The sequence below is a fragment of the Poecilia reticulata genome, chromosome 23 (genome assembly GCF_904066995.2).
Source record: "Poecilia reticulata chromosome 23, P_reticulata-male-v2, whole genome shotgun sequence".
Taxonomy (NCBI): Eukaryota; Metazoa; Chordata; class Actinopteri; order Cyprinodontiformes; family Poeciliidae; genus Poecilia; species Poecilia reticulata.
The window spans coordinates 18,455,788-18,481,084 of NC_088852.1; the positions used below are offsets into that span (position 1 = coordinate 18,455,788).

General features: G+C 39.2%; 2 protein-coding genes across 2 annotated transcripts; one reads left to right on the plus strand and one right to left on the minus strand.

Annotated features, from left to right (window-relative positions):
• Positions 1 to 1,390: 1,390 nt before the first annotated feature.
• On the minus strand, positions 1,391 to 13,737 carry rint1 (RAD50 interactor 1). The gene is made up of 15 exons (XM_008401550.3): positions 13,474 to 13,737; positions 13,269 to 13,394; positions 12,365 to 12,480; positions 11,822 to 11,995; positions 11,607 to 11,744; positions 10,420 to 10,600; positions 9,692 to 9,802; positions 8,934 to 9,159; positions 8,473 to 8,610; positions 7,023 to 7,117; positions 6,721 to 6,825; positions 6,295 to 6,515; positions 5,954 to 6,134; positions 4,137 to 4,255; positions 1,391 to 1,755 (listed from the first exon to the last, which is right to left on the minus strand). The coding sequence occupies exons 1-15, from the start codon at positions 13,702 to 13,704 to the stop codon at positions 1,551 to 1,553; spliced, it is 2,367 nt and encodes a 788-aa protein (XP_008399772.2). The 5' UTR covers positions 13,705 to 13,737; the 3' UTR covers positions 1,391 to 1,550.
• A 3,455-nt stretch (positions 13,738 to 17,192) lies between these two features.
• On the plus strand, positions 17,193 to 23,425 carry prl2 (prolactin 2). Its single transcript, XM_008401551.2, has 4 exons — positions 17,193 to 17,378; positions 18,860 to 18,967; positions 19,192 to 19,371; positions 22,253 to 23,425. The coding sequence occupies exons 1-4, from the start codon at positions 17,247 to 17,249 to the stop codon at positions 22,445 to 22,447; spliced, it is 615 nt and encodes a 204-aa protein (XP_008399773.2). The 5' UTR covers positions 17,193 to 17,246; the 3' UTR covers positions 22,448 to 23,425.
• Positions 23,426 to 25,297: the final 1,872 nt, after the last annotated feature.

Sequence of the window (25,297 nt, forward strand, 5' to 3'; positions counted from 1 at the left end):
ATATCTATATTTTCTACATATTTTAACACAGTTGCAAACAGGAGTTTAAATACATAGAATGAAGACACATAGACCATTTTTCTCAATGTATGAAGTTAAATCAGATCAAACTTTTCTTGTTTATGGTTGGTTAGAATAAACTGACTTATTCATTAAAAGCCATAATAATGGGGAAAATATATATATCAGAGGTATATTTATTTTCAAAATCATAAGTTTACATGTAGAATGATTACTGTTTCTTTAAGCAATATGGGAATACCCAAAAGGCACATCTGAGTTAATTGGAGCCACACGTGCAGCACTTTACTTTCTGGTTCGCAAGTCTATTCAAGAGAAATCAGCAAAGACATCAGGAAGAGAATCATGGAGTTGCACCAGTTTGGTTCATCCTTGGGAACGATTTCCAGATGCTTGAAGGTGATTCATTCATCTGTTCATAGATATGATGGGAATGTCCAAACATCATATGACTTAAGGAGACATGATCTGTGTCCCAGAGATGAACGAGTTTTGGTCCAACATGTGAAGATTGATGCAGAACAAAAACCAAAGATCTTGTGAAGAAGCTGCTTCAGCTTCTTCACCAAACCGGACTGAAAGGAACTCAAAGAAAAATAATCCATTACTCCAAAAGAAACAGTAAAAAGCCAGACTGCAATTTACAAATGTCCAAAGGGACAAAGACCTTCATTTTTGGAGATATGTCCTCTGATCAGATGGGAATGTCCAAACATCATATGACTTAAGGAGACATGAAGTGGAACTGTCTGACCATAATGACCATTGTTACATTTGAAGGAAACATGGGGATGGTTGTTGTCTGGAACACAATCCTAACTGAAGTATGGTGGTGGCAGCATCATGTTGTGGGGCTGCTTTGCTAGGAACTTGTGCACTTCATAAAAGGCATCTTGAGGAAAGAACATTATGTGGAAACATTGAAGTGACATCTGTATACATCAGCTATGAAGTCAAAGCCAGGGTACCAATGGGTCTTCCAGATAGAGAATGACCTTCAGTTGGAGTGGCCCAAGGACAAGAAGGTTGATGTTTTGGCAAGGCCATCACAAAGCCAGAGCAAGATTACCCACAAACCTGACCCATTTTCACCAGTTCTGTCAGGAGGAATGGGTCAGAAATCCTGCATACTAATGGGACAAGCTGGAGGAAGGAACCCCGTAAGGTTTAACCAAGGCAGTTAAAGGCAATACTAGCAAATACTGCACTGTAAATTTCATACAGTTCATCTTGAAAGTATTCACAGCGTTTCAACTTTGTCCTCATTTGTGATGTTACAGCCTTTGTTATATTGGTTTGTGAACCTCCTCTGATGAAGTTTAATAAGTGAAACAACCACCATAATGACAAAAAGACCCAAAGATAAACATTAAATTGGAGGAATCAGAATTTATTAACTCTAATCCTTATGCAAGAAGCAATGTTTTGGATTTAAGAGTGCAAGATGAAAATACATAGGATGAGACTTCAGTCTTTCAGCTCATCTGATCCATGCTCCACATAACAGGAATACAGTCAAACAGTCATTGTTATATTCCTGGAAATGAAGCTTTGAGGTTGAGAAGGATTAACACATCACATGGTGCCAAGCAGAAAATTCCCAACTCATTCAGAGCAGACTCTGGTGAAGGATCTTCAAAGTCTGTTGTCTCCTGCTCGGAGCGTTTAAGGAGATCCTTCAGGAGAATGGCAGAGCCAACCTTTAGACACAAAATAATGCACGCTTCCTTCACACTGCAAAGACACAAAGGAAGACGGGGAAAGAAAACAATTACATATGGTTCCACAAAAACATTTATCAACAAATAAAAACAAAGAAATCGATCTTTACCTTCACAAAGGTCTGAAATCAGTGGCTGATTTTCAGACAATCAGTGGCTGCTCTGCCATGAGACAGGGCTGACTGACAGACTCCTGACAGATCATGTCTGCAGTTAAAATCAGTCACCCCGCTGTTGCTAACTTAGCTGCTATATTTACTAACTTTTCATATAAACAAAAAAATATATCGGCAGGCAGTGGTGGGAAGTAACAAAGATACTGTACTTAAGTACAATTTTCGTGTATCTGTACTTTACTTAAGTAGATTTAATAATGGATACTTTCTACTTTTACTCCACTACATTTTACAGTAAGTATCCATACTTTTTACTTCACTACATTTCTACAAAACTGTCGCGTTACTCGTTACATCCAAGTCGTGTTGCGCTTTTTGACCGTTAAAATGTGAAGTTCAGGGACTTGAGGTGGCGCCGTAAAATCCAAGCACCCATCGCCTCCACCTTTACTCGCACGCTGAGCTCCAAGACATGCGCAGTGGTTTCCTCTGAGTGGGAGATGATGTCTGTCTAATCGTCAGTAATATAATAGCGCTGCATAAATCATCAAATATGGCAACATGTAAAATCAGCAGCGCTTCGCTTTCACAGACGGTGGGGACTTGGTCCAACTTTTAGCGTCACTTGGAAGGAAAGCTTAAAGAAAGGTAAGCTAAGTGGACGTGAGCAAAGCTAGCTGTACTGACTGAGACACTGCGATGAAAAAAATTTGTCACTCATGCGCTGAATTATTGTGTGGAGGTTTTGACTGAGGTGTTGCATATATGGGACAACGCTGTGACCAAAGTCTGCAATATAGTTTTATGACATTCAGTAACGATCCGATTCTTCTGGACGGATCTTTACAAAGGTTGATAAGACTGAAGCCTCACTGCGTGCGTACACACTGCAGTTATTTTATTTCATATATATATTTAATTGGCGAATAAATAAAACAAGAACATAAGAACGCAGAGCATGCTAATTCCTCTTTGTTTTCGTCTCCTGTCATGGTGGCAGACGTTGCAGCAGGAGGGAGGATGAGAACAGTCTCTGTGCTTCTGCTCGGTTACTTCTTGCTTATTGCGCCTTAGACAGTGTTCATAATTGAGCCTTGTTTACCGTTAATTGCTATATTTAATGGTGCAGACAGTTCTGGTTTCTGACATTGGCAATATGGGCAACCGCCCAGGGCATAATTTTTTTTTTAGGAATCGCAGGAGACCTCTGTGGATTGTGACACAGAGATGAAAGCAAAACAGAATGAAGAGTTTGAATTGATACTGGTTAAATTTATTTCAGCCCTAGGTATTTAATATCTAGGTGTTTTTATGGGAACGTGGATCTTTCGGATCAATTTGAGAAGCAATTTTGATAGGTGCACTTAATTTTATTGTGTCACGTAGCGCGGGGTGCCGAGATTTGGTCTCGGGTTTGGTGGTCTGGTCTAGACTACAACTCTGCTACGTGGCTAGTTGGTTCCATGTCCTCCCCTGCCAGTTGGATTTCTTTCAAAATAAAAGCCACAAGTGGCAAAAAAGTGAAAGTTATGTTAGGACAGGAGACAAGATGTTTCCATCCCTGAAATTATGATGCATAGAATCACATATCTAAGTCTAAACTATGTTACAGAGTACACACAGCATGCTTTATCTGTGGCATTGTTCATTAAAATGGCACATTTCTGATGTACTAAAATTAAATACGATTGGTACACTTAATGATATTAGCGATTAGGTAACGCATTCAGCAAGTACTTTTATTTTTAATACTTAAGTATTTTTAAAAGCCAGTACTTTTTTACTTTTACTTAAGTAAAATGTTAATGTGGTACTTTTACTTTTACTTGAGTACAGTTTTGTCTGTGTATTTGTACTTTTACTTAAGTAAATTTTTTGAGTACTTTCTCCTCAACTGTTGGCAGGTCAGAGTTTTTAAAGCTCGGTGATCGGCCAGAAAACTGCAATTGGTGAACCACTAGTATTTTTAGTGGGGCTGTATGATTCCAGGAAATTGTAACATTGACATCAGTTGTGATTAGCCCTCTTTCTTAGCAATAATAATCGACTAAGCAGGCTCTGACAACTGTAGTCCCTCCATCCATGCAGCCCTTTGTGACTGTGATATTTAACACACCGGTATTGTGATGACGACAATTTAATGTATTGTGTAGCTCTAGTGTTTAAATGTCGTCATATCAGGAGGATCTCATGTTGGCCTTCTGCCCTTTTCCATCTCTGGATCCTGGTCAGTGGGACGTTGTGCTGCAGAAAAGCCGAGCCGCTGTCAAACACTTACTGCTTAAAGAAGTTCTCAGGTCTTCTGCAGTAATGGCCGAACAGAGGGAACAAGTTTCTGGTCATGTCAAACTGAAGCTGAGCTGCTCCACCATCACTGAAGTGATTAGACAAAATAACCTGGCAGACAGAAACATTTCATGAAATTATTGGCAGCACCTTATTGAAAAAGATGTCAACAGCTTCCCAACGGTGACAAATTGCTTTGACATCTTTCAGTCTGGTTTCCATGATTACCACAGTTATGAGACTGCCCTCATCAAAGTGTTCAATAACATCCACATAAAGACAGACTGTGGAAGAACCACAATGTTGGTTCTGTTGGACCCATCTTATATTACTGAAGTGAATGCATAGCTGGGTCGGAGTCTCCAGTACTCAACTGGTTCTGATCTTACAGAAAAAACAGGGATTTATTTGTGTAAATAGGTAACTTCTGATTGAAGTCATGTGGGGTACCCCAAGGTTCAATCCTAGGACCCCACTCATTCAATGTCTATATGTTCTACAGTCCTTCACTGAGATAATAGACTTTACAATACTGTTAGTTTATGAAGATCTGCTGTTGTTGAATCAACCTTCCAGACCTCCCAGGTCTGCTGGTTCTGCTCTGCATCAAGAACCAGAACCAAAAAAAGAGAAGGAGCATTCAGCTTCTATGGACCACAAATCTGAAATGTGTGGTGCATAGAAGCATCACACATTTTTCTGGAATAAGCTTCCATAAAACTGCAAAAATACTGAAACACTGAGTTCCTTTAAATCAAGGCTACAACCAACCTGTTTAGAGTTGCTTGTAATGTAATATTTCCTGGTTTACCACTTGGTGTATTTATGACTTTGAATTTCTATAATGTAACACACTTTGAACTGCCTTGCTGCTGAATGGACTATAATAAAAAACTTGATTGTTTCTGTGTGTCATACTGCCCCTCACATAAGTGGCTTAAAATACCTGCATTGATAGAAATTATTAAGAATTTTCAAATGTTTTGGGAAAGAAAACCATTCTTCAAGGCCAATGAACATAATCCTGATAAAACTGGACTACCACTCTTGGCTTCAAACATTTTCTGTTATGTAAAGAAGAAGCAACCAGCCTCTTGGTTGAGACAAGAAGTCCCAGCCCAGCAGATAGCATAGAGTTCTGACCCAGACGTACAGCCTGCGGAGAGACAGACGGAACAGGTTGTACAGTTGACCTGGAAACCAGGGCCCACGTCTACTGAGAGCAGACAAGACAACAGCCCTGTGCTCCACCTTGTGTCTCTCTGCTCACCTTTTGAAACTAATAAAGCTAAAGGTCTTGCGGGGTATGGCTCTGCTGGCTTTACAAATCTACACATGGACAAATTGGACTGTTGTTTGCAAACGTTTGTAATTTTCTCACAAGACGATCTGCACAGAGAGGACTTTTACTTTACGCTGTAATTTGTAGTCTCTGTGATCAAACACTGTCTATTGTTTTGTTTTTAATGTAATCTTTACTGAAACAAATCTTTGAACATTTCTGAACAGTTCCAATCACAGACAACAAGAAGCTACCTTCGTTTAGTCCTACAGACAAAGAATCAAAACGTAGTAGAGTTTTCATTATTCATTTTTTAAACCTAAACATGAGGTCTTCTGTGTGCATTATGCCACCAGTACAGTCCAATAAAACCAGTTCACCCTGATGTCCCCCAGGAAATGTCCAAAACAGTGAAATAAAGCAGCTGAGTGTATCGGTGTGAAGCACTGTGGGCATAGTAAAATCTCTTACTATATTAGATCAGCTAACCTATGAATATCACAAAACAGAAACATCAAAGCTCTCACCTCTTGATAGATGAAGTTGTCCAGTTTCTCTGCCAAACCCTGCCAGGCAAGTTGGAACAGAGAAACACTCAGGACCTGATGAAGGTTCAACAGTCTGTCCCTCACGCAAAGCATCATGGGACACGCTGAACTGGACAGGGACATGGCAGACTGGTCTTGAGGAGGTGGAATGGACAACCATCTACGACAGGAGAAACAGCACAATATCCATCTATTCTGATGAACCTTTAATTTGAAAAAACATTCGTAATAAAAACTGAGTCAAATATTGAAAAAAGGTCAATTAACCAGGACAAAAACCATCAGATTTGTGACTGGGTGTGGCACATTAACAGACTCACCTTTCCTGACAGTATGGCTGGGCTTTTTCAGCCGTGTCTCTCATTAGAAAGTGCAGCAGTCTTCCCAACATGTCTCCCTTCAGTCGATCCAGCAGTGACAGCAGACCATCGAACAGAGACCCCTCCAAGGAGGCCAGACGCCCGACTTCTGTCATCTCCAGGCTGCCCAGAACCTCCTGCTGTCCCAGAGAAACTGCAGCCTGCTGCAGCTGGAGGAAAAACTGGAGCACACACACAGGAAGCAGTCACACACTCTGTAGCCTTCAGTTCCCTGTCATTCCTCTGCATCTCTGGCTTCATACTTAGCAAAAGCTTTACTTGTAAAACTCAGGATGATTTTACAGCTCCTGTTCTGCTCAAAAGCTCAGCATTAAGACTTGTACACAACCTTTTGCTAGAACTGCAGTCACCTAAACCCATACACACCACATTGTCCCCCCAGTCTCTCAGAATGGTTGAAATGTAGTTGACTGCATTGAGGATGGCGCAGTACCGGACCCCCAGTGGGCAGCGGGACTCCTCTTTCATCACCTGGGAACAAAAAAAAAAGGACTTTTATTATGGTTGGACATTCTGGTTGTTCCTGATGTCGCAGAGCGAAGTGTCTGATTCCTGATCCATGCTCTCTAAGGCTAGTGAGGTTTTCTTGCTGACTCATGATTTTATGTTTTTCAAAGCGTTATGAAACAAGTTTTTTATGATAAGCTGACATCCAGAGTCATCCTTACCTGAGTTAGTCGTATGCGGAAGTCATCAACCAATTCCTTCTGCAACCCAAAAAACCTGAGCTGTGCTGCAGGACTGGGCAAGGCCCGATACCGTTCTGCAAGTTTGCAACGAAACACAGTTTACAAAAAACTGTGGTAACACTTTATTTGAATGGGTGTGCATAAGACTGACATAACACTGTCATAAACATGACATAACATCTGTCGTGAACATGAACGAGTCCTTATGAATGTCTGACTGTTGTCATAAAGTGTCATTCGGTAAATAATGACACTTTTAATGCAAAGTTGCTTTAAAAGTTGCATTAAAAGTCCATTACAAATCATGCAAATATTATTTACAAAATATTTGCATGATTTTGTAAATAATGACAATTTAATGCAAAGTTGGCACTTTTAATGGACTTTCAATGCAACTTTTAGAGCAACTTTGCATTAAAAGTGTCATTATTTACCTAATGGCACTTTATGCAATATTCATAGACATTCACAAAGACTTCTTTATGTTCATGACAGGTGTTATGTCATGTTTATGACAGTGTCATGTCAGTCTTATTCACACCCCCTCAAATAAAGTGTTACCAAAACGGTTGGAGGAATCTATATTATAATTAAATATGTAGTGCTTTTTTCAAATGAGCTTATTGTGGTTTTCAGTTTTGGCAAAACTTTATCCATTTTCTATCTCTGGGTCAGGAGCGGTTTAAAGACACAGTATTATGTATTTTCCAGGCCCACATGCCATTTTATAACATAATCAAGTAATTATGTTACCTTTGGTTGTTATAAAAATGCTATTTATATCAAATATGACTTACAAGAAATCTCTGTCTTCAGGAAATCATCACAATATGGCTTCTCTATTAACCCTTTAACAACATTTTAACAGCATTGAACTGAGAAGTAGCTGTTATAATGAGCTCAGCTGATGTCCAGTTACACCAAGTGTTTGCTAATTGCTGCTAGCTAGTCTGAAGGAGCTGAGTGGCTAAGTCACTGTGGAGGGCTGCTCTGTGAGGAGGAAGCTCTGAATCTTGGAAACTTTGAAGGCAGTGCTAGGTCCACCAAGGAGTTTAGCACAGCTGAATGGTTGCCATGGAGATTAAAGGATTTCTCAAACATGCATGAATGTTTTTGATGAGGGAATAGCATAACATGATGTATAGCTAAAAAAAAAAAAAAAGGTCAATTTTGTATAATACTGTCCCTTTAACACAGAATGGAACACTTTTTACTCATTTGCTTCAAAATCCTCTTACTCCTGTTGCTTTTCTACCTTATCTATAATCATCAAAATGACCAGAAATTCTTTGTACAGATTATCAGTTATTCTGGATGAGTCTATGTCTGATAACTGACCGGCTTGAAGAGGTTTTGAGTTTACACACACCTGGCCATAACAACACTTCTCAGCTTCTACTTTATGTGTGAAAACAGGATGAGGTCATACCTGTGATGACCTGCAGGAGAGTCATGAATGTCTCTGCACATTCTGGTGCCTTCAGCTCATCCATGTCACTGATGTCTTTGTACTGAGAAGTCCAGGCTCCCTCAGCTGACAGCATAGCATCCATCTTCTCCACAGCCACTGTGAGCAAACGGAGAGAAAAGCACAGGAAGTGACGCAGGCAACGTGGAGGATGCTCCACGTTGCCTGGTGTTCTGGTCTGGGAGCTTTTGTAGCCCACCAACTTCATAACATCATCTCCAAACCACAAAAAGAACAAAGAAATTAAAGTCACTGAATCATGGGCAAAAATGACCAAATAGTTTGAGTTAGAATTTTCCAGCAGATGTCAGAGTTGTTTCCTACACAGACAGGATGCAACATGAGCCCTGAGTGACAAGATACGGCTTTAGACCCAACGAAAGAGGAAGAAACTGATGGACGGCAGTCAGGTAAGAACTCACTCTTCCTCTCCACGGCGAGCCACTTCTGAAGGAAGGCGTCGTCAAGCAGGATGTGGAGCAGAGCGGGCAGCGCTGCCGGGTAGGAATGATGGCTTCTCAGGTCCTTCTCAAACTGCAGCACCTCTTCCACCAGGTGGCAGAAGAGCCCATCATCATACAGCATTCGAGACGCATCACTGGCTACCTTCTCCTGGACTAAACACACCAGGCCTTGACACAGCGCCACCTGCAGGCAGTCAGAGCCAACAGATTGCTTCTCTCGTCACCCATCAGGAGACTTTGTTCCTTTTTTTTCTGAAGTCAGAGGATTTGTAGGTGAAACTTTCTGATGTTAAAACCTAGAGTTATACATTATAATTTTAGACAAAACAAGAACTTGAACTTTAATGTTTTAATTTTAATAGATTAATAACAAGAAGATCATATGTTAAAGTTAAAATAAATATATTTAAACATTTTTGAAACAACTTATTGAGATCAAATATCTACTTTCCAAGAGGGTCCGGCCAAACAGTTTTAGTTCTAACAATCAAGCAGTCCAACCATTAAAAACATGAAATTTAAATTCAGTGAGACCAACAACAGTCTAAAGGTCTGACAGAGGAATAAATAATTACATTTATAATGAGTACCTGCAGTTCCATTCTAAGTTTTCAGAAAAGATTTTTACATGTTTAAGGTAATCACTGCAACTAAGCTAGAACTGATCTCAGTGCCAGATTTGGATCCATTTTATTTCTCTTTCATAACCAACATACCTTAGCACTGATGGTTTGTCCAGACCGGTCAAAGACAGGCTGAATCTTTTCCTCCATGAAGGTGGTGCTGTTCTCCATCCATTTCAGAACCTGAGTGAGGTACCACTCTGGCTAGAACACACACATATAATGAGACTCTTCTAAAGCAGGGAACCAGTCTAGTTAGTGTAGAGCTGAACTCAAACGGCACATTTCTCCGCACAGTGATTCATAAAAGAAGGTACTAAACCAAACAGGAACGTGTTTAAAGGAGGAGTCCTGAAAGACATATTAACATTAAAATTACTTTTATTATATTCTGTCTACTGCATTTTCATTTCCTCAACAGTAAAAACGATTTTTTAATAATTATAAATCTGTAAGTGAAACTCAGCTGCAGCATCAAAAAAAGTCAATTAAACTCCAGTGATATACATAAACTTTCAAAGCACATAAACACTTCTGGGTAGAGATGGAAAGAAAATAACTGACAGGAAGATTAGGACCAATCCCCAGAGAGATTGTCTCACAGTTAGCTTGCAGTCCACAAATAGAAAACAAAGCAACAGCAGAAACATATGAAAACAAGTTGATAGAACTTCTTCTAAACATATAGGTCATTAAGGAGGAAGACTTCAAGTTTATTTTACTTTTCCTTCTGAGAGTAAATGTCACATGAAGGAACCGGGGAGAAGAGTTAGCGTTATAACACGCTCCGCTGTGCGTTGGGTGTTCAGTGCAGGACAAACCTTGTGTATGGAGTTGGTTTGGCGATTTCCATAGAAGTGGTATCTGAACCTCTTGGTGAGCGGCTGCAGCATGATCTGAATGGGCAGGCAGAGGGGCAGTGCTGCAGGGGACAGGGTGGATGAAGAGCCAGGCGGCGCTCCTTGGGTGGAGGCTGAGGCCTTCTGAGATATGAGGTCATCGCTTTGAGGGGCGGTTACAGAAACTAACGGCCTGATGGAAGCTGACTGCAGTCAGTGTTTCTGATTTATGATTAAAACTTAACATTAATAGCTGAATTACTTACTCAATAGCTGAATTACTTACTGTAGCATTTAATAATTTCTGTTAAAGGGGAATCTCAATAGATTAGAATATCACTGAATGTTCATTTACTCATTCAAATCAATTCAAAGAGAGATTTTTACATTCACACAACATTATTTTTGATTAGTACTACCAGCTACTTTAAACTCAAAACTCATAAAATATTCTTATGAAATTACATTTTTACTTAAGAACAATAAAAAATTTAGAATTAAAAAAAATGTTTCGTTATAGTCATATCTATGCATTGACAGATGTACAAGGGGTTATTTAGCCCTCTACACGGACAGTCAGCCATAAACGCCCACTGCTTAAGAAACTGGCTGTTTACAGAGCAGTGGACCAGAATGTATGGGAAGTTGAGTGAAAGAAAAAAGTTAGGTAGAAAAGTGTGGACAATGAAGTTGGACAGCAGCAGCTTTAAGAGGACTGCTATGCCATGAAAAGGTGGATGGCACCCCCTGGAGTCTCAATAATGGAAGTTCTCAGGCTCGGATGAAACTGGCTTTGATGCAGCCAAGTTGACTTATGATTGATATTCCATATGTACCAGAGACCATAACTGGAAACACTTTGCTGCCAACTAGAGACTGGAGTTTCTCTGAGTTAACAACCCAACGTATTTACCGGACCTGTGTGCCATGTTGAGATGAACAATCTCTACTCAGTTCAGGCTCTGCTTCATGGTCAAACTCAAAATCAAAATGTAAGATACAGTCAGATTCAATAAATTACAGTTCTGATGAGGTCAGACTAAAAGTACCTCTGACAATAACAACCTTTAAGCAGGTATTAAACACGCTTTCCCCACATTTCTGCATTCAGTGGTTTTTAATGTAATATTCTAATTGTACTGAGCAGCTCTGTACATGTGAAAGGATACGAGGTCTGCAGAGCCAGTAGCTGCAGCAGCAGTCCCTCCAGCTGGCTGCTCAGCTCCTGGTGGTTAGCAGGCGGAGTCACTGACTGGTTCGGTGTGATGACGGGCCACTGCAGCTGAGCCAACACTTTCTCAAAATCACTATGACAGAAAAAAAGAAGAATCAGACTTCTGAAGCATCTGACTTCCTGAGAGCCTGGGCTTTGAGGCAGAGCTACCTGGTCAGTCGATCCTTGATGATGTTGTGCCAGAAACAAAGAGTTTTCCGGAGAAAGTCACGAAGATGGGAACATTGGGATTGGTTTAGACCACAGTCCAGGGCTGTCATGCTCTCCACTCCCTTTATGGCATCCCACACACTGTTGATCATCAGAGACTGCTGGACTGCAGCACTGTGGACACAGCAGCACACACATACACACCACACACACGCACAAATACAGTGGGATTAGACCACAACAAAACAAACAGCCCTACCAAACCTTGCATGAGATGCACTAAAATGTTTCCTAAACTCAATCAGGAGACAAAGTCACACACAATGTTTTCTCACACATGCACAGTACCATCATATTAATTCTTTTTCTCTAAATTTGTTGACATTTGTTGACTCTTAAGTCTTCTGGGAAAACATTCTGTGGACCGACGAGAACAAAAAAAGGAACTTTTTGGATCTGGTCTAAAAGAGGCTGAGTCTTTGTTTTGAGTTTCTCTCCTTGTATTTAATAACTAATCCGGGCTCTTAACCATGTTTATTGTACCTAAGCTCCTCCATGTGGTGAAGGCACTTCAGGTATTTCATCGATCTCTCTATGAAATCCACATGTTTACATGTCTGGCCCAGATCCTCCATCCACTGCTTGGTCCCCTGTAGGTGCTAGAGAAGAGCAACAAGATCATCATAAATACAAACATCATAAAACACACATATAACATGACTAGGGTTGAAATGATTAATCACGATGAGTCAATTAATTAAACAGTCCTCAATTAATTTAGTACTTGTTTCTATGAGCTCTACTGCGATGGACTGGCAACCTGTTCAGGGTGACCCCACCTCTCACCCGTTCACAGCTGGACATAGGCACCCCAATGGGATAAAGGTGTAAGAAAATGGATGGATGGATAATTTAGTAATTGATTAAAAAAAAAAATCCTACACATTCAGAGTAGAAACTAACCCTGAACTATAAACAATATTTAAACATTTTGCATTTAAAATAAAAATCTTTGTCTGTAAATATGTTTAACTTCACCTGGTTCAAACTCACTAAAGAAAGTATTTTAGTCAGTTAAAATGACTATTTTGTTATTAATTTAAAAAAAAAAGAACTGGGTTATGTGTTTATTTGCATCTTTAATGAATTTCTTATAATGTATAGAAAAAGCTTAAGTGGTTCAATGACAAATCTGTAGAATGAGGCTATTGTTTTATCCAACTAATTGACTAATCGTCAAATAACTGATTGCTGAAATAATGATTAATAAAATAACAGAAAGAAAATGCATGGAGCCAACTGGACAGAGACAGACTGTGGTAAGATCTATAGGGGGAAATGCAGCATTAATCCGTGGGAACTGTTCACATGATGATCTCAGGCTTAAATCTGACCTTTGGACACTTTGACCTAAAACTATCTCTATCGTTGTTTCTATGAGCTCTACCTGCTGCAGCTTGTTGGAGATGAGCTGCTCTCTCTGCAGCAGCTCGTCCAGAGAACATCTGACCTCCACTGCAGCAGAAAGAGCTGCTGCAACTTTAGGAGGAACAGAACTGCAAACAGTCACAACCTGAATAAAAAAAGGAGACATTCACATTGGATTTTATATTGTCATAAACTTGTGTTTACTCAGAGTTGAGCCAACCGACCTGCTCCTCCAAAGCTTCGGTCTCCTCTCGGATCTTTTCCAGCAGCTCACAAACATTCCTGGAGGAATTCAGGATGTCGCTCTGCTCCGTCTCCAGAAACTCCGGTCCGTAGTCCTCCTGCTCCCCCAAATCATCAGGAACTCCTTCATTCCTCTGAGAAACCTTCTCTTTTAACTGATCGCTACTTTTTCTCATTGGGGAGTCTTGTTGCTCCTCTGTAACTGCAGCCATTCTCCCTTTAATTTATCGGGATGACGTTGTGTTTCCGGCGAGTACAAATCGAATGTTAAAGTTACTGCCCCCTGCCTCTTCGGGGTGGTATGAAAGCAGAATGAAGGCCAGTGTTTTGTTTGTTTTTATTGATTTGTATTATGAATTGAAGCACGCTTGAATAATATCCAAAGATGATGTACAAATCCGTTCGGCTAGGATGAATTTCCAGACCAGCGTGAAAAGCAATAAAAAGTACTTGTTTGTAAAACATAAGCAGAGATGAAAGCACATTGGCAATGTCAACGGTATCAGACTCAACCATAGAAAGGAAGAACCCCATAATACACCGAGAGGGAAATACACTGATGTTAAAGGCGGGATACTTTGGAGACAAATTTTTTAAGTATCAAAAATCATCAAAGCACACAATAAAATGTCAAATAGTCTGTTTATTAGAGTAAACAAGTGTTGATCTACCTACTGACACAGATTGCATCTGCTGGAGAAAAATTTTCTGTTAGATTTGAATGACCCAAAATGCCAACCTTCAGCTTCTAGAACACACTGTGGATGAATCAAATGAGTTTTTTTTATTACAAACTAACAACAAACATAAGTCCAAATGCATGGAAGATTTACCCGACGATTATCTATCTACATAATGACTATCTGTCAGGCACTGTCCACCTGTCAGTGACATACAGAAATATAGAGCAAAAATAACAGCATAAACACTTTACTAAATAGTCAAGTAGGCAGACTTTACAGCTCTTCCAGGAAAGTTGTTCATTATGGCAGGAGCACTGACTTTGTGACTAACACCCTCCAACTATGGGGAGTCACATTCTCAGAAATTAACAGCAATATTTAAGTCAAATTTATTTGCAGCACATTTCAGCAACAACGCAGTTCAAAGTGCTTTACATTATACAAACATAATACAGTAACTAATTACGAAACAAGCAGTAAACATTACATTTTGTCAAATACCATCTTCAAAATCATCAAGAATAATCATCAAACAAATGCACATCAAATATATTCATCAGTGTTCCAGTTATTGTTAATCAATTTCAGTGTTTCAGCTGTTTTGCAGTTTTCTGGAAGTTTGTTCCAGTGAGAAATATTTAAGATATTCAATCCTTCACAACAGAAAAATTAAATACATTTCTTTTCACATCTTTACATCTTACCATCTTTATTTCAGACAACTTTGGAAGTTCAAAAAGTTTTAGCAAAAATTACGAAAAATTTCGCAATCTCCAATAATTTACTCTTCTTTACTCCAAACTTCTGAACATTTATAAACTTTTAGTCTAGTATTTGAAACGCCATTTATTTCAGGAAAGATTTTAACCAGAAGATAACTTTCAAATCTCCATTGTTCAAACACATCAATAAGGTTTCTTTAATTTTTTGTCTACCAGGAAAACTTGATTTCTGTAATTATGGATTGAAAGGTCAGATCCAGTGACTGTAGTGTCCTGTGGGCATTCGTGAACGAAACTTTGACCCCTTAACTCTGCAGGTCAGTCTAAAAATGACAACATGAGAAGATCTGCCTGACAACACAGCCTCCCATGGAAGCCTAAGTGTGGTTTGTCTGCACATGTAGCTTGGTCACATGTGTAATCATCATTCAATTATCAGTGAAACATCTCTGATAATGTACTGCTTTCAATCTCCAAAACAAATCAATGCTTTTATGAGATTAAGCTTTTTAGACTGAATCACATAATCGTCTTTAATGAAGTAATGACATCCTTTTAGTACAACAAACCTTCAGCAACAGGATGTAAAAGGAGTGAGACATTATGATGCACACACTGATAGGACAAAATTTTACTTAGTCAACATGCTGAGTCTGTAGGCTATGCAGAAAGAGTATATGGAATAATATAGTAAAGCTTTATTTAGGAAAGAAAGGAAAATTATTCTAAAAAGAACGTAACGAAGGAACTGCTGGGCTGGTTTACTGTTTTGAATTGTGAACAATGCACTACAGTAGTTCGGATTAGTCAAAATCTCAAAAAAAAATTTCCTGGATACTCATCTCACAGTTGCAAACTTCCTCCCTTCTTCCTCCAAATGTACCAACATGGCTGACCTGCTTTTGCTCTGGGGTAGATACAAGCATTTCACTCCAAAACATGTTCCTGTCTGAGACACAGAACCTGAAAGAGTGGCCTGTTGGGACCTGGAAGGAGACTGAAGTAGCTTAGTTGGTGGAGGCAGAGGAAAAACCTTATTGTGTACTTTTTGTGTGCAGAACATCTTCAGTCAGAGGCTTTGTCAGATTCAGTGCAGTACAGACCGCTGCAGATTTTTCCTACCAACAGTCATCACCATCTTCAATAACTCTTTGAAGAATCTAAATAATTGAGTTACAATATTTAATTTCCCTTTGGAATTAATAAAGTATTTTTGACTTTGAATTTGAACTCAATTCACACCTTAGTCCTAAACCTAAACCCTGACCCAAAATTAGCATTTCTCCTTGTGGGGACCAGGCTTCGGTCCCCACAAAGTAATATGTGTCAGGAAAATGATCCCCACAAAGTATTAAGTGCATGGTACACACATACATACATAACCACCAGGTTTATGAATATGTACATGATAGGAGAGCTTACGTACAGATATTCATGAACAGGTCAGAGTAAAGTTCTGTCATCATTTTTACACCAATGACAGAATTAAAGACAATCTAGATTTCTTGTAGCTGTAGAAAAAAAGCCCAGGATAACTACCTCGGGGCTCAGATAAGGTCATTAGGTCAAAGTTCATAAGCATTAAAATAAAAACATAAGTCATACGATATTACCTAGTCATACATCATACCTACTCTCCCATAGTATATGAGTTTGAGGGACAGATATTAAAGGACATATCTTTAATATCTGTCATGAAGGACGAAGAAAGACAGCATGATTACAATGCTTTCAACACCTGGAAATAATAACACAAAAGAAACTGTTCTAGAATGACTCATTGTTCTTAGGGTTGGGCTTACAGTGATCTGACTGATCACTCACATGCCCCTGCTTCCCTTCTCCCCCCATCCTTTCTTAACATTCTCCTCCTTATTTTTGCTTACCAGCCGAATTATCAGTGAGGATTCATATAAAGCTCCTGCTGTCTTGAAACTGAAGCATTTATTTCTGCACCAGAGACGAAAACTCTTCTGCACCTACAGGATGTCTGCACACATCAGACCAGGCAGGTATCATGCATGAAAAGGACTTCTGTCTCTTCACATCCCATCTAATTTCTCAGTCTGTCACTGCATGAGGTTTTGACCTTTTTTGCTGCTTTTTGTAGAATCCATTTTAATATTTTGAAAAAAAGGAGGAACATTTAGGTTTTAATGTGGAAAACATGGAGAAAATGTATCAATTCATTCATTTACTCACTGTCCATATTCTTGACGGTCACTGTGAGTTTTCTCAATATTCCGGTCTTTGTTGTTTTTCCTCATTTTTCTCTTTCTTTGGCATTTCTTAGTCTCCCCCGTGTTGGTGGTGCTAGTCTACCTGGCACTCTGCAGCAGGCTGAGCAGCATGAGAGCAGCATCCAGCTGCACCAACGGCCAGACTGGATGCCACTTCCTCTCCCTGGCCAACTTGTTTGACCGGGTCATTCAGCACTCAGCCAGGATGCATGGCATTTCAAATGACCTACACTCTGAATTTGTAAGACTTTTTCTTATTTCCTGAGGATTTTTAATGATTTGTATCAGAGTCTCTTTGATATACTTGTGTTCTGTCGTTCTGAGTGTATCCGTTGTGTCTAGAGTGCATTTCTACTCGATCTATCAGATGTAACAGTCCTGTTTTATTAGCTATGCCAGTGATTGGTTAGGATTATACAGTTTTGTCTGCTGGTGAACCTTACTTTGCAAATAATTAAAAAAAGGTTTAAATGAAGTTAAGAAGTGATTTTAGGACATACAGTACATTACTCTGTTTTAAGGGGGAACTAAACATGTTATCATGCCTAAAAAGGTTTTGTTAGAGGAGGATCAAATAAATACACTGTATTTTCACCCTCATAATTATTTTTAAAATAATTGTTTTTTTTTATCATGTTAAAAAGTTTAACATTTGTAAATTAATTTGAATAACCTGAGAAAGATAACCTGAGTAAATCCAAAACCTCTTTTTTTAAGCTCTAATTTTATGTTGAGAAAATTAGCTGTCCAAACCAACCTGGTCCTACATGAAAAATGAATTACCTCATTGCTCAATTTACTATTATTAACTACATTTAATGGAAACTAACTTCAGTTTTCCTTGTCACACCCAGACCTTTATTACAGCTGGACCTGTGAAATCAAAAACTGACTGAAACAAAACCTGTCTGACAACATTAAGTGTTCTAAGAGATCTGGAAACATCTCTTGCTTAAATTACTTGCTTAAATCAAAAATCCCTTTTTGATTTAAGCATACCACACTGCTTTTCTGAACTGCAGTGAAACTAGCAATACTGATACACTGAATTTCGACAGTAATAATTAATTATCTTGACTGAATGTATTCTAGTCAAGTCAAAGTTTATTTATATAGCACATTTACAGCAGCCTAAGCTGACCCAAGTGCTTTGCGACAAGCACAACATCACAGGTAGATAAATGACAAAATAGAAAATAAAATTAAGTTTAGTAAAAATAATAAGAGAAATATAAAATTGGCAAAGATACCAAAAGCTAATGGTATTAATAAAAACCAAACAATACTTATGTTTTAGCTGCAGCAATTTTCTTCCTTCCTTTTTATTTTATTCCAGTCATGAGGGCCATTAGGACCAAACATCACTAATTATGTCAGTTCAACAGATTTAGAAAGGCATTGAGAGGAGCAGAATACATTTCTGTGCAATATGTTGCTCTGATACAGCACCACAGCACCATAGACTGTAATATGCAAAATGCTCTCTGTAACCTGTCTTCCATTGCTCTTCTTACGATTATTTAGTGATGCACATGTACACACACACACACACACACACACACACACACACACACACACACACACACACACACACACACACACACACACACACACACACACACAGAAAGCATCACTAATATTAATCACTTGCGTACTCTGTCCACAGATGGCATTTCGAAGAAGCCTGACCTTTGACATTCTCATTCATGTCTACTCCATCAGGAACTCTACTTCCTTCCCAGTAAGAACCAGATTGGCCGGGTCAGTCGCAACTGCCACACGTCTACCATCCTAACTCCAAATGGCAAAGAGAATGCTCAGAGAATAGCGGTGAGTTAACCTTTCTGGAACTTATTTCCTCTTCCTGACATCATCTGTCTACATCATAGTGAAACGTCATGTAACCTTTTGGGTTCCCCTTCAGTTATTACCTTTTACAACACACAACTGTACTAGGTTGTGTGTTGATTTTCAATGCAACGGTTTAAGCAGTTACTGCGTACAGCTGTAACGATGAACAAGCTCTCCTTTCCACATGTCCTGCTGCTCTGCAGAGAGAGGAACTGACCGAGGTGATTCTGAAGCTCCTGGTCGCGTGGCGGGAACCTCTGTGGCATTTTCATCAGAACATGGCTCAGCACCGTGAATTTAACAACTTCAGCTCAAACAAGTCCCTGGAAATGAGCGAAATGGTGCATGAACTACGCAGGGGTGTGCAGAAAGTGGTTGAGAAGGTAAATGCCTGCACACACGTCCTCATAATCTACATCATAAACCAAGATGAATGATTCTGAACCACCTTTATTACAGATTGAGTATTCTAAGTAAGGAGATTATTTATACTCATCAGATTAAAATTTACTTAACATCACTAAAAAAGACCAGGAACCTTTTTAATCAACAGGATATTTTATTTTCTCATTAATCTGTTGTCCCAATGAAATAATTAAGTACAAAGAACAGAAACCACCAAAAAATAGACTAATACTCAACACAAACTGATGGGGGAAAAGGAGGGGAAGGTTTTATGAGCAAATAGTGAACATTTGAAATATTAGCTACAATGACTTAGGTCTCTTGCTACTTTCTTCAGACTTTGTGTACAGTTATAAATTTCAATACCAAACATTAAAGGAAAATGGTTTCTTTCAAAGTTTTGGAGTAACCCAACCTCTCAGAGTTCAACTTCTAAGACAGAACAGAAATAGTGAGTGCATGTTTTGTGAAATGAAATGGTTGGCTCACTGATGAAGGTGACACTCTAGCCTCAGCTTACCTGAAGGGTAAACCTCTTCCCAATTCTCTGGTTCCGATCAGGCAGTCATTGGTAAATTTGAATGTCATTGGTTATGTTTGTTGAACTGAACCCAGTAACAATAAAACAAAGCAGAATGAAAAAAAGAAAACTAAATAAATGTGGCACATCATGCTGCAAACAGAAACATTCACTCAAAAAGATAAACTTCACTGACAAGGTAAAACGTTTTGAACGTTCTGTTTCTGTCTCTTAGAACTCAATTGTAGAGTGGCAGGTGTGTTTAGCAAAGGACTCAGCACCAGATGGTGAGGACCAATCAGAAGCTAACTCTGAGGAATGTGGTGCCACACAAAAAAAAGAAAAAAAATGGATTCTATTCTTTTTCAACCACTTTTTAGACTCTGATAGATACCCAGAATGTAAGCTATCCAAAGCTGCTTATATACTAAAGGTTTCCAGCAGGAAATCACTGTATTAATCACCATATATGGTTTATATTTCATAATTTAATATATTTCTAAAGTTATGTTCTATCAATATTATTTCTTCAAGCTTTAGCACATGGTCATGACATATTAATAGTCAATAAGACAACACAGTAAAACCTTTCAGACCTAAATCACTGAAGCACTGATATTTCAAGACAAAGGAAATTATATCTGTGTATAATATAAATAGTTTTAAAGGAATTTGGTGAAAGTAGTTCTGGTGGGTAAACGGTTGGTAAAAGGCTTTGTATTTCTCATGAGAGCTTTCATAGAGGACACTGCATGGTTTATGTTTTTGTTGTTTTTTGGTTCCTAAAGTAATTTATTTTAGAACAAAATGCCTCAGTGCATGAAACTGTTACTGTTTGATAGTGCTTGAGGTTAACTTGTCTTATCCACCTGATCACCAGAGCTGTAGACTACTTTACCAGTTTCTTTTCCCCAAACCAGGTTTTTTGAAGACAGATGAGTTGAATGTCATATTTTTTTGAAGAAAGTTGTTCAGTATCCCAAATAAATATTAAGATGCTTTTATATATGTGGTTTACTATCAATAAGAGCTAGAGATGTGCCGATCAGGTTTTTTCCTGCCGATTCCGATCACCCATGAGGGCCGAACACCCATGAGGGCCGATCACGGCCAATCACCGATACCGATCACATAATTATTTATTTTTTTATCATAAACACTACCGGTTACATTATGTAGAAAAAGGAACCATGAATTTACCTTAATTTAAACAAAAACTTGTTTTTAATAACTTTTTCCAAGAAGAAAACTAAACTAAACAAAACAGGCATTGTGCAAATTGTACTGTTATCGGTAATACTACCTTTAACAGACTGAAAACATATGAAGGCTCTGAAGAGGCTAAATAATGCAAAAAGTCAAAATAAACCTCTCAACATTGCCAAAAAATTCAAGCATAAAACTTAACATTCAAAGGCAAATACAGGTTCCATTACAATAAACAATCCTGAGTTACTGAATGAAAACTTCCTGATAGCATAGCGGCTAGCTGATTACTGCTAGTTCTGAGTGGCTGTTTCTGACTGAGCGGAGTAATTATGCAGAGCAGGTAGGAGATTGATTACTTTTTCAGAAATTATCTGTCTCATGTTAGGACAGCAAAAGTTTTAATACGTACGTAAAATGTATTTTTTTAGGTTGGACGCTGCAGCTTTAAACAGAGGTTCGGTGTGAGAGTCACTACCAGGTGGAACAGAAGCGGCGCTCCGTCTGTGAAATATTACTACCTGTAGCGCGTAGCAGCAGTTCAACAGCGAGAACAGAACCAGCATCTTACATCGCAGCTCGAAGACTTAAATAATTTTGCGGGTTATTTGTTTAGCTTTTTGACCGTCATGCTAATCCGGGTGAGTGTTTGTAGCTGTGCGCTGCTTTACCTGCTATCTGATCCTCCATATGTCTTTTACTGCAGTGAGCCTCGATGTAGCCAAACTCCGTCAAGTATGGCATTGTTTTTATGCCATATTAGATTCGTCGTGTTGATGCATTTTGACGTGCTTCACCCCACATGCTTCAATTTTCCGCCGCAACATGCAAACTTCCCCATTCACTCAGTGCGATATAGTTCCACACGACATCGCTTACGATTTGTTGCTGCGCGCTTGCGCAGTGTGAAGGAAAGAGGAGACCAGCTGCACAGGCAGGCTGCAAAATGAGATGCAGGTGATCGGTTTGTGTGATCGGCAACAAGAGACCGTGATCGGCGATCACCGATCATTCACTTTTTCACCGAAATCGGCCAATTATGATCGGTGGCCGATCGATCGGCACACCTCTAATAAGAGCATTTTGGTATTGGTTTGAAAGTTGAAGTAATCATGTGTGTTCATGTGCCTCAGATGCAGATGCTGGGAGTAATAAGCAGTTCTCTTGGTAACCTGGGTTCCCCGGAGACTCTGCTGGCGTCTGACAGGGCTGAATGGCGACTCATGAATGACTACGATCTCCTCTATTGCTTTCGCCGTGATTCAAACAAGATCCAGAATTACCTGAAGATCCTGAAGTGTCGAATTGTTCCAGAGCATGGGTGCTAAAAGGAACACTATCGAGGAGGTTGTGTTGGACTTTGTTACATCAGCATTGAAATGGAAATACTCCATAAAGAAACAATGTACATTCTGACTTACTGTACGTTCCTTTTGCCAGCTATAAGGCATGAAGTAGCTACACTTATAATTTGTTCAGTTCTGTCAAGAAGACCTGCAGGTAGTCAGCTTACTGTGTACTTCATTTGATTTCACTTTCAAAACTTCAGAAAAACGATGGGCATAGAGGAAGGGTGCAGTGGCAGCACAAATGTTTACAAATGTCATGTAAAATGAATTATGTATTGAAGTATGGTTGTATTATATGAAAACATTACTAGAAAAAAATATATTATTCTTAGAGATGTGCCGATAAGATTTTTTCCTGCCGATTCCGATCACCCATGAGGGCCAATCACCAGTGGTGGAGAAAGTACTCAAAAAATGTACTTAAGTAAAAGTACAAACACACAGACAAAAATGTACTCAAGTAAAAGTAAAACTACCACATTAACATTTGTACTTAAGTAAAAGTAAAAAAGTCCTGGCTTCTAAAAATACTTAAGTATTAAAAGTAAAAGTACTTGCTGAATGCATTACCTAATCCCTAATACAATATCATAAAGTGAACCAATCGTATTTAATTTTAATACATCAGAAATGTGCCATTTCAATGAACAATGCCACAGATAAAGCATGTTTTTATTGCGTTTACTCTATAACATAGTTTAGACATAGATATGGGATTCTATGCATTATCATTTCAGGGATGAAACATCTTGTCTCCTGTCCTAACATAGCATGAACTTCACTTTTTTTTGCCACTAGTCGCATTTATTTTTAAAGAAATCCAACAGAAAGGGGATGGAAAGAAGGTGGGTAGGAGAGGACATGCAACCAAGGAGGAGGTAGCAGTGTTGTAGTCGAGACCACCTACCCAAGTCCAAGTCAAGACCAGCAACCCGTGCTACGTGACAGAAAAAAATAAAGTTTTACCTATCAAAATTGCTTCTCAAATTGATCTGAAAGATCCACATTCCCATAAAACACCTAGATTTTAAATACCATCCATCCATCCATTTTCTTCCGCTTATCCGGGGTCGGGTCGCGGGGGCAGCAGCTTCAGAAGGGAGGCCCAGACTTCCCTCTCCCCAGCTACTTCTTCCAGCTCCTCCGGAGGAATCTCAAGGCGTTCCCAGGCCAGCCGAGAGACATAGTCCCTCCAGAGTGTCCTGGGTTTCCCCGAGGCCTCCTCCCGGTGGGAAGTGCCCGGAACACCTCACCAGGGAGGCGTCCAGGAGGCATCCTGACCAGATGCCCGAGCCACCTCAACTGGCTCCTCTCGATGTGGAGGAGCAGCGGCTCTACTCTTGAGTCCCTCCCGGATGACCGAGCTTAAATAGATATTAAATACTTAGAGCTGAAATAAATTTAACCAGTAAAGATCCGTCCAGAAGAATCGGATCGTTCCTCAATGTCATATCAATGCAGACTTTGGCACAGCGTTGTTCCATATCTGCGACACCTCAGTCAACATCTCCACACAATAATTAGCGCATGAGTGACAACTTTTTTTTCATCGCAGATGCAACATGTGTCTCTGTACAGCTAGCTTTTCTAGCATCACGCCCTCTTAGCTTACCTTTCTTTAAGCTTTCCTTCGAAGTGACAAAAGTTGGACAAAGTCCCCACCGTCTGTGAAAGCGAAGCGCTGCTGAGTTTACATGTCGCCATATCTATGATTTATGCAGCGCTATTATATAACTGACGATTAGACAGACATCTTCGCCCACTCAGAGGAAACCACTGCCCATGTCTGGAGCTCCGGGTGCGAGTAAAGGTGGAGGCAAATGGTGACAACAGACGCGTAAGTCACGTTATTGCTTGGATTTACGGCGCCACCGAAAGTCCCTGAACTTCACATTTTAACGGACAAAAAGCTCGATGCGACTTGGATGTAACGAGTAACGCGACGGTTTTGTAGAAATGTAGTGAAGTAGAAAGTACAGATACTTACTGTAAAATGTAGTGGAGTAAAAGTAGAAAGTGTCCATTATTAAATCTACTTAAGTAAAGTACAAATACACAAAAAATGTACTTAAATACAGTAATGAAGTACTTGTACTTCGTTACTTCCCACCACTGCCGATTACCGATACCAATCACTGTACCGATCGCATAATTATTATTTTTTTTTAATCATAAGCATTACCGGATATATTACGTGGAAAAAGGAACCATAAATTCACCTTAATTTAGACAAAAACTTGTTTTTAATAACTTTTTCCAAGAAAAAAACAAAACAGGCATTCTGCAAATTGTACTGCTATTAGCAGTACAATTTGCTAATAGCAAATTGTACTGCAATAGCAAATTGTACTGCTATTAGCAGTACAATTGTAGCAGTACAATTTGCTATTGTACTGCAAAGATGGTATTATCACTGCTATTGATAATACAATCTTTAACAGACTGAAAACATATGGAGACTCTGAAGCGGCTAAATAATGCAAAGAGTCAAAAATAAAACCTCTCAACCTTGCCAAAAAATTCAAGTATAAAACTTAACATTCAAAGGCAAATACAGGATCCATTAAAATAAACAATCGTGAGTTACTGCATGAAAACTTCCTGATAGCATGACGGCTAGCTGATTACTACTAGTTCTGAATGGCTGTTTCTGACTGAGCGGAGTAATTATGCAGAACAGAGAAGAGATCGGTTATTTTTTCATAGATTATCTGTCTCATGTTAGGACAGCGAAAGTTTTAATACGTAACATTAATTTTTTTAAGTTATAGTATAGAGGAATTCAAAGGTGCTACACACATGAATTAAGAGACGATACACAAACTCCAT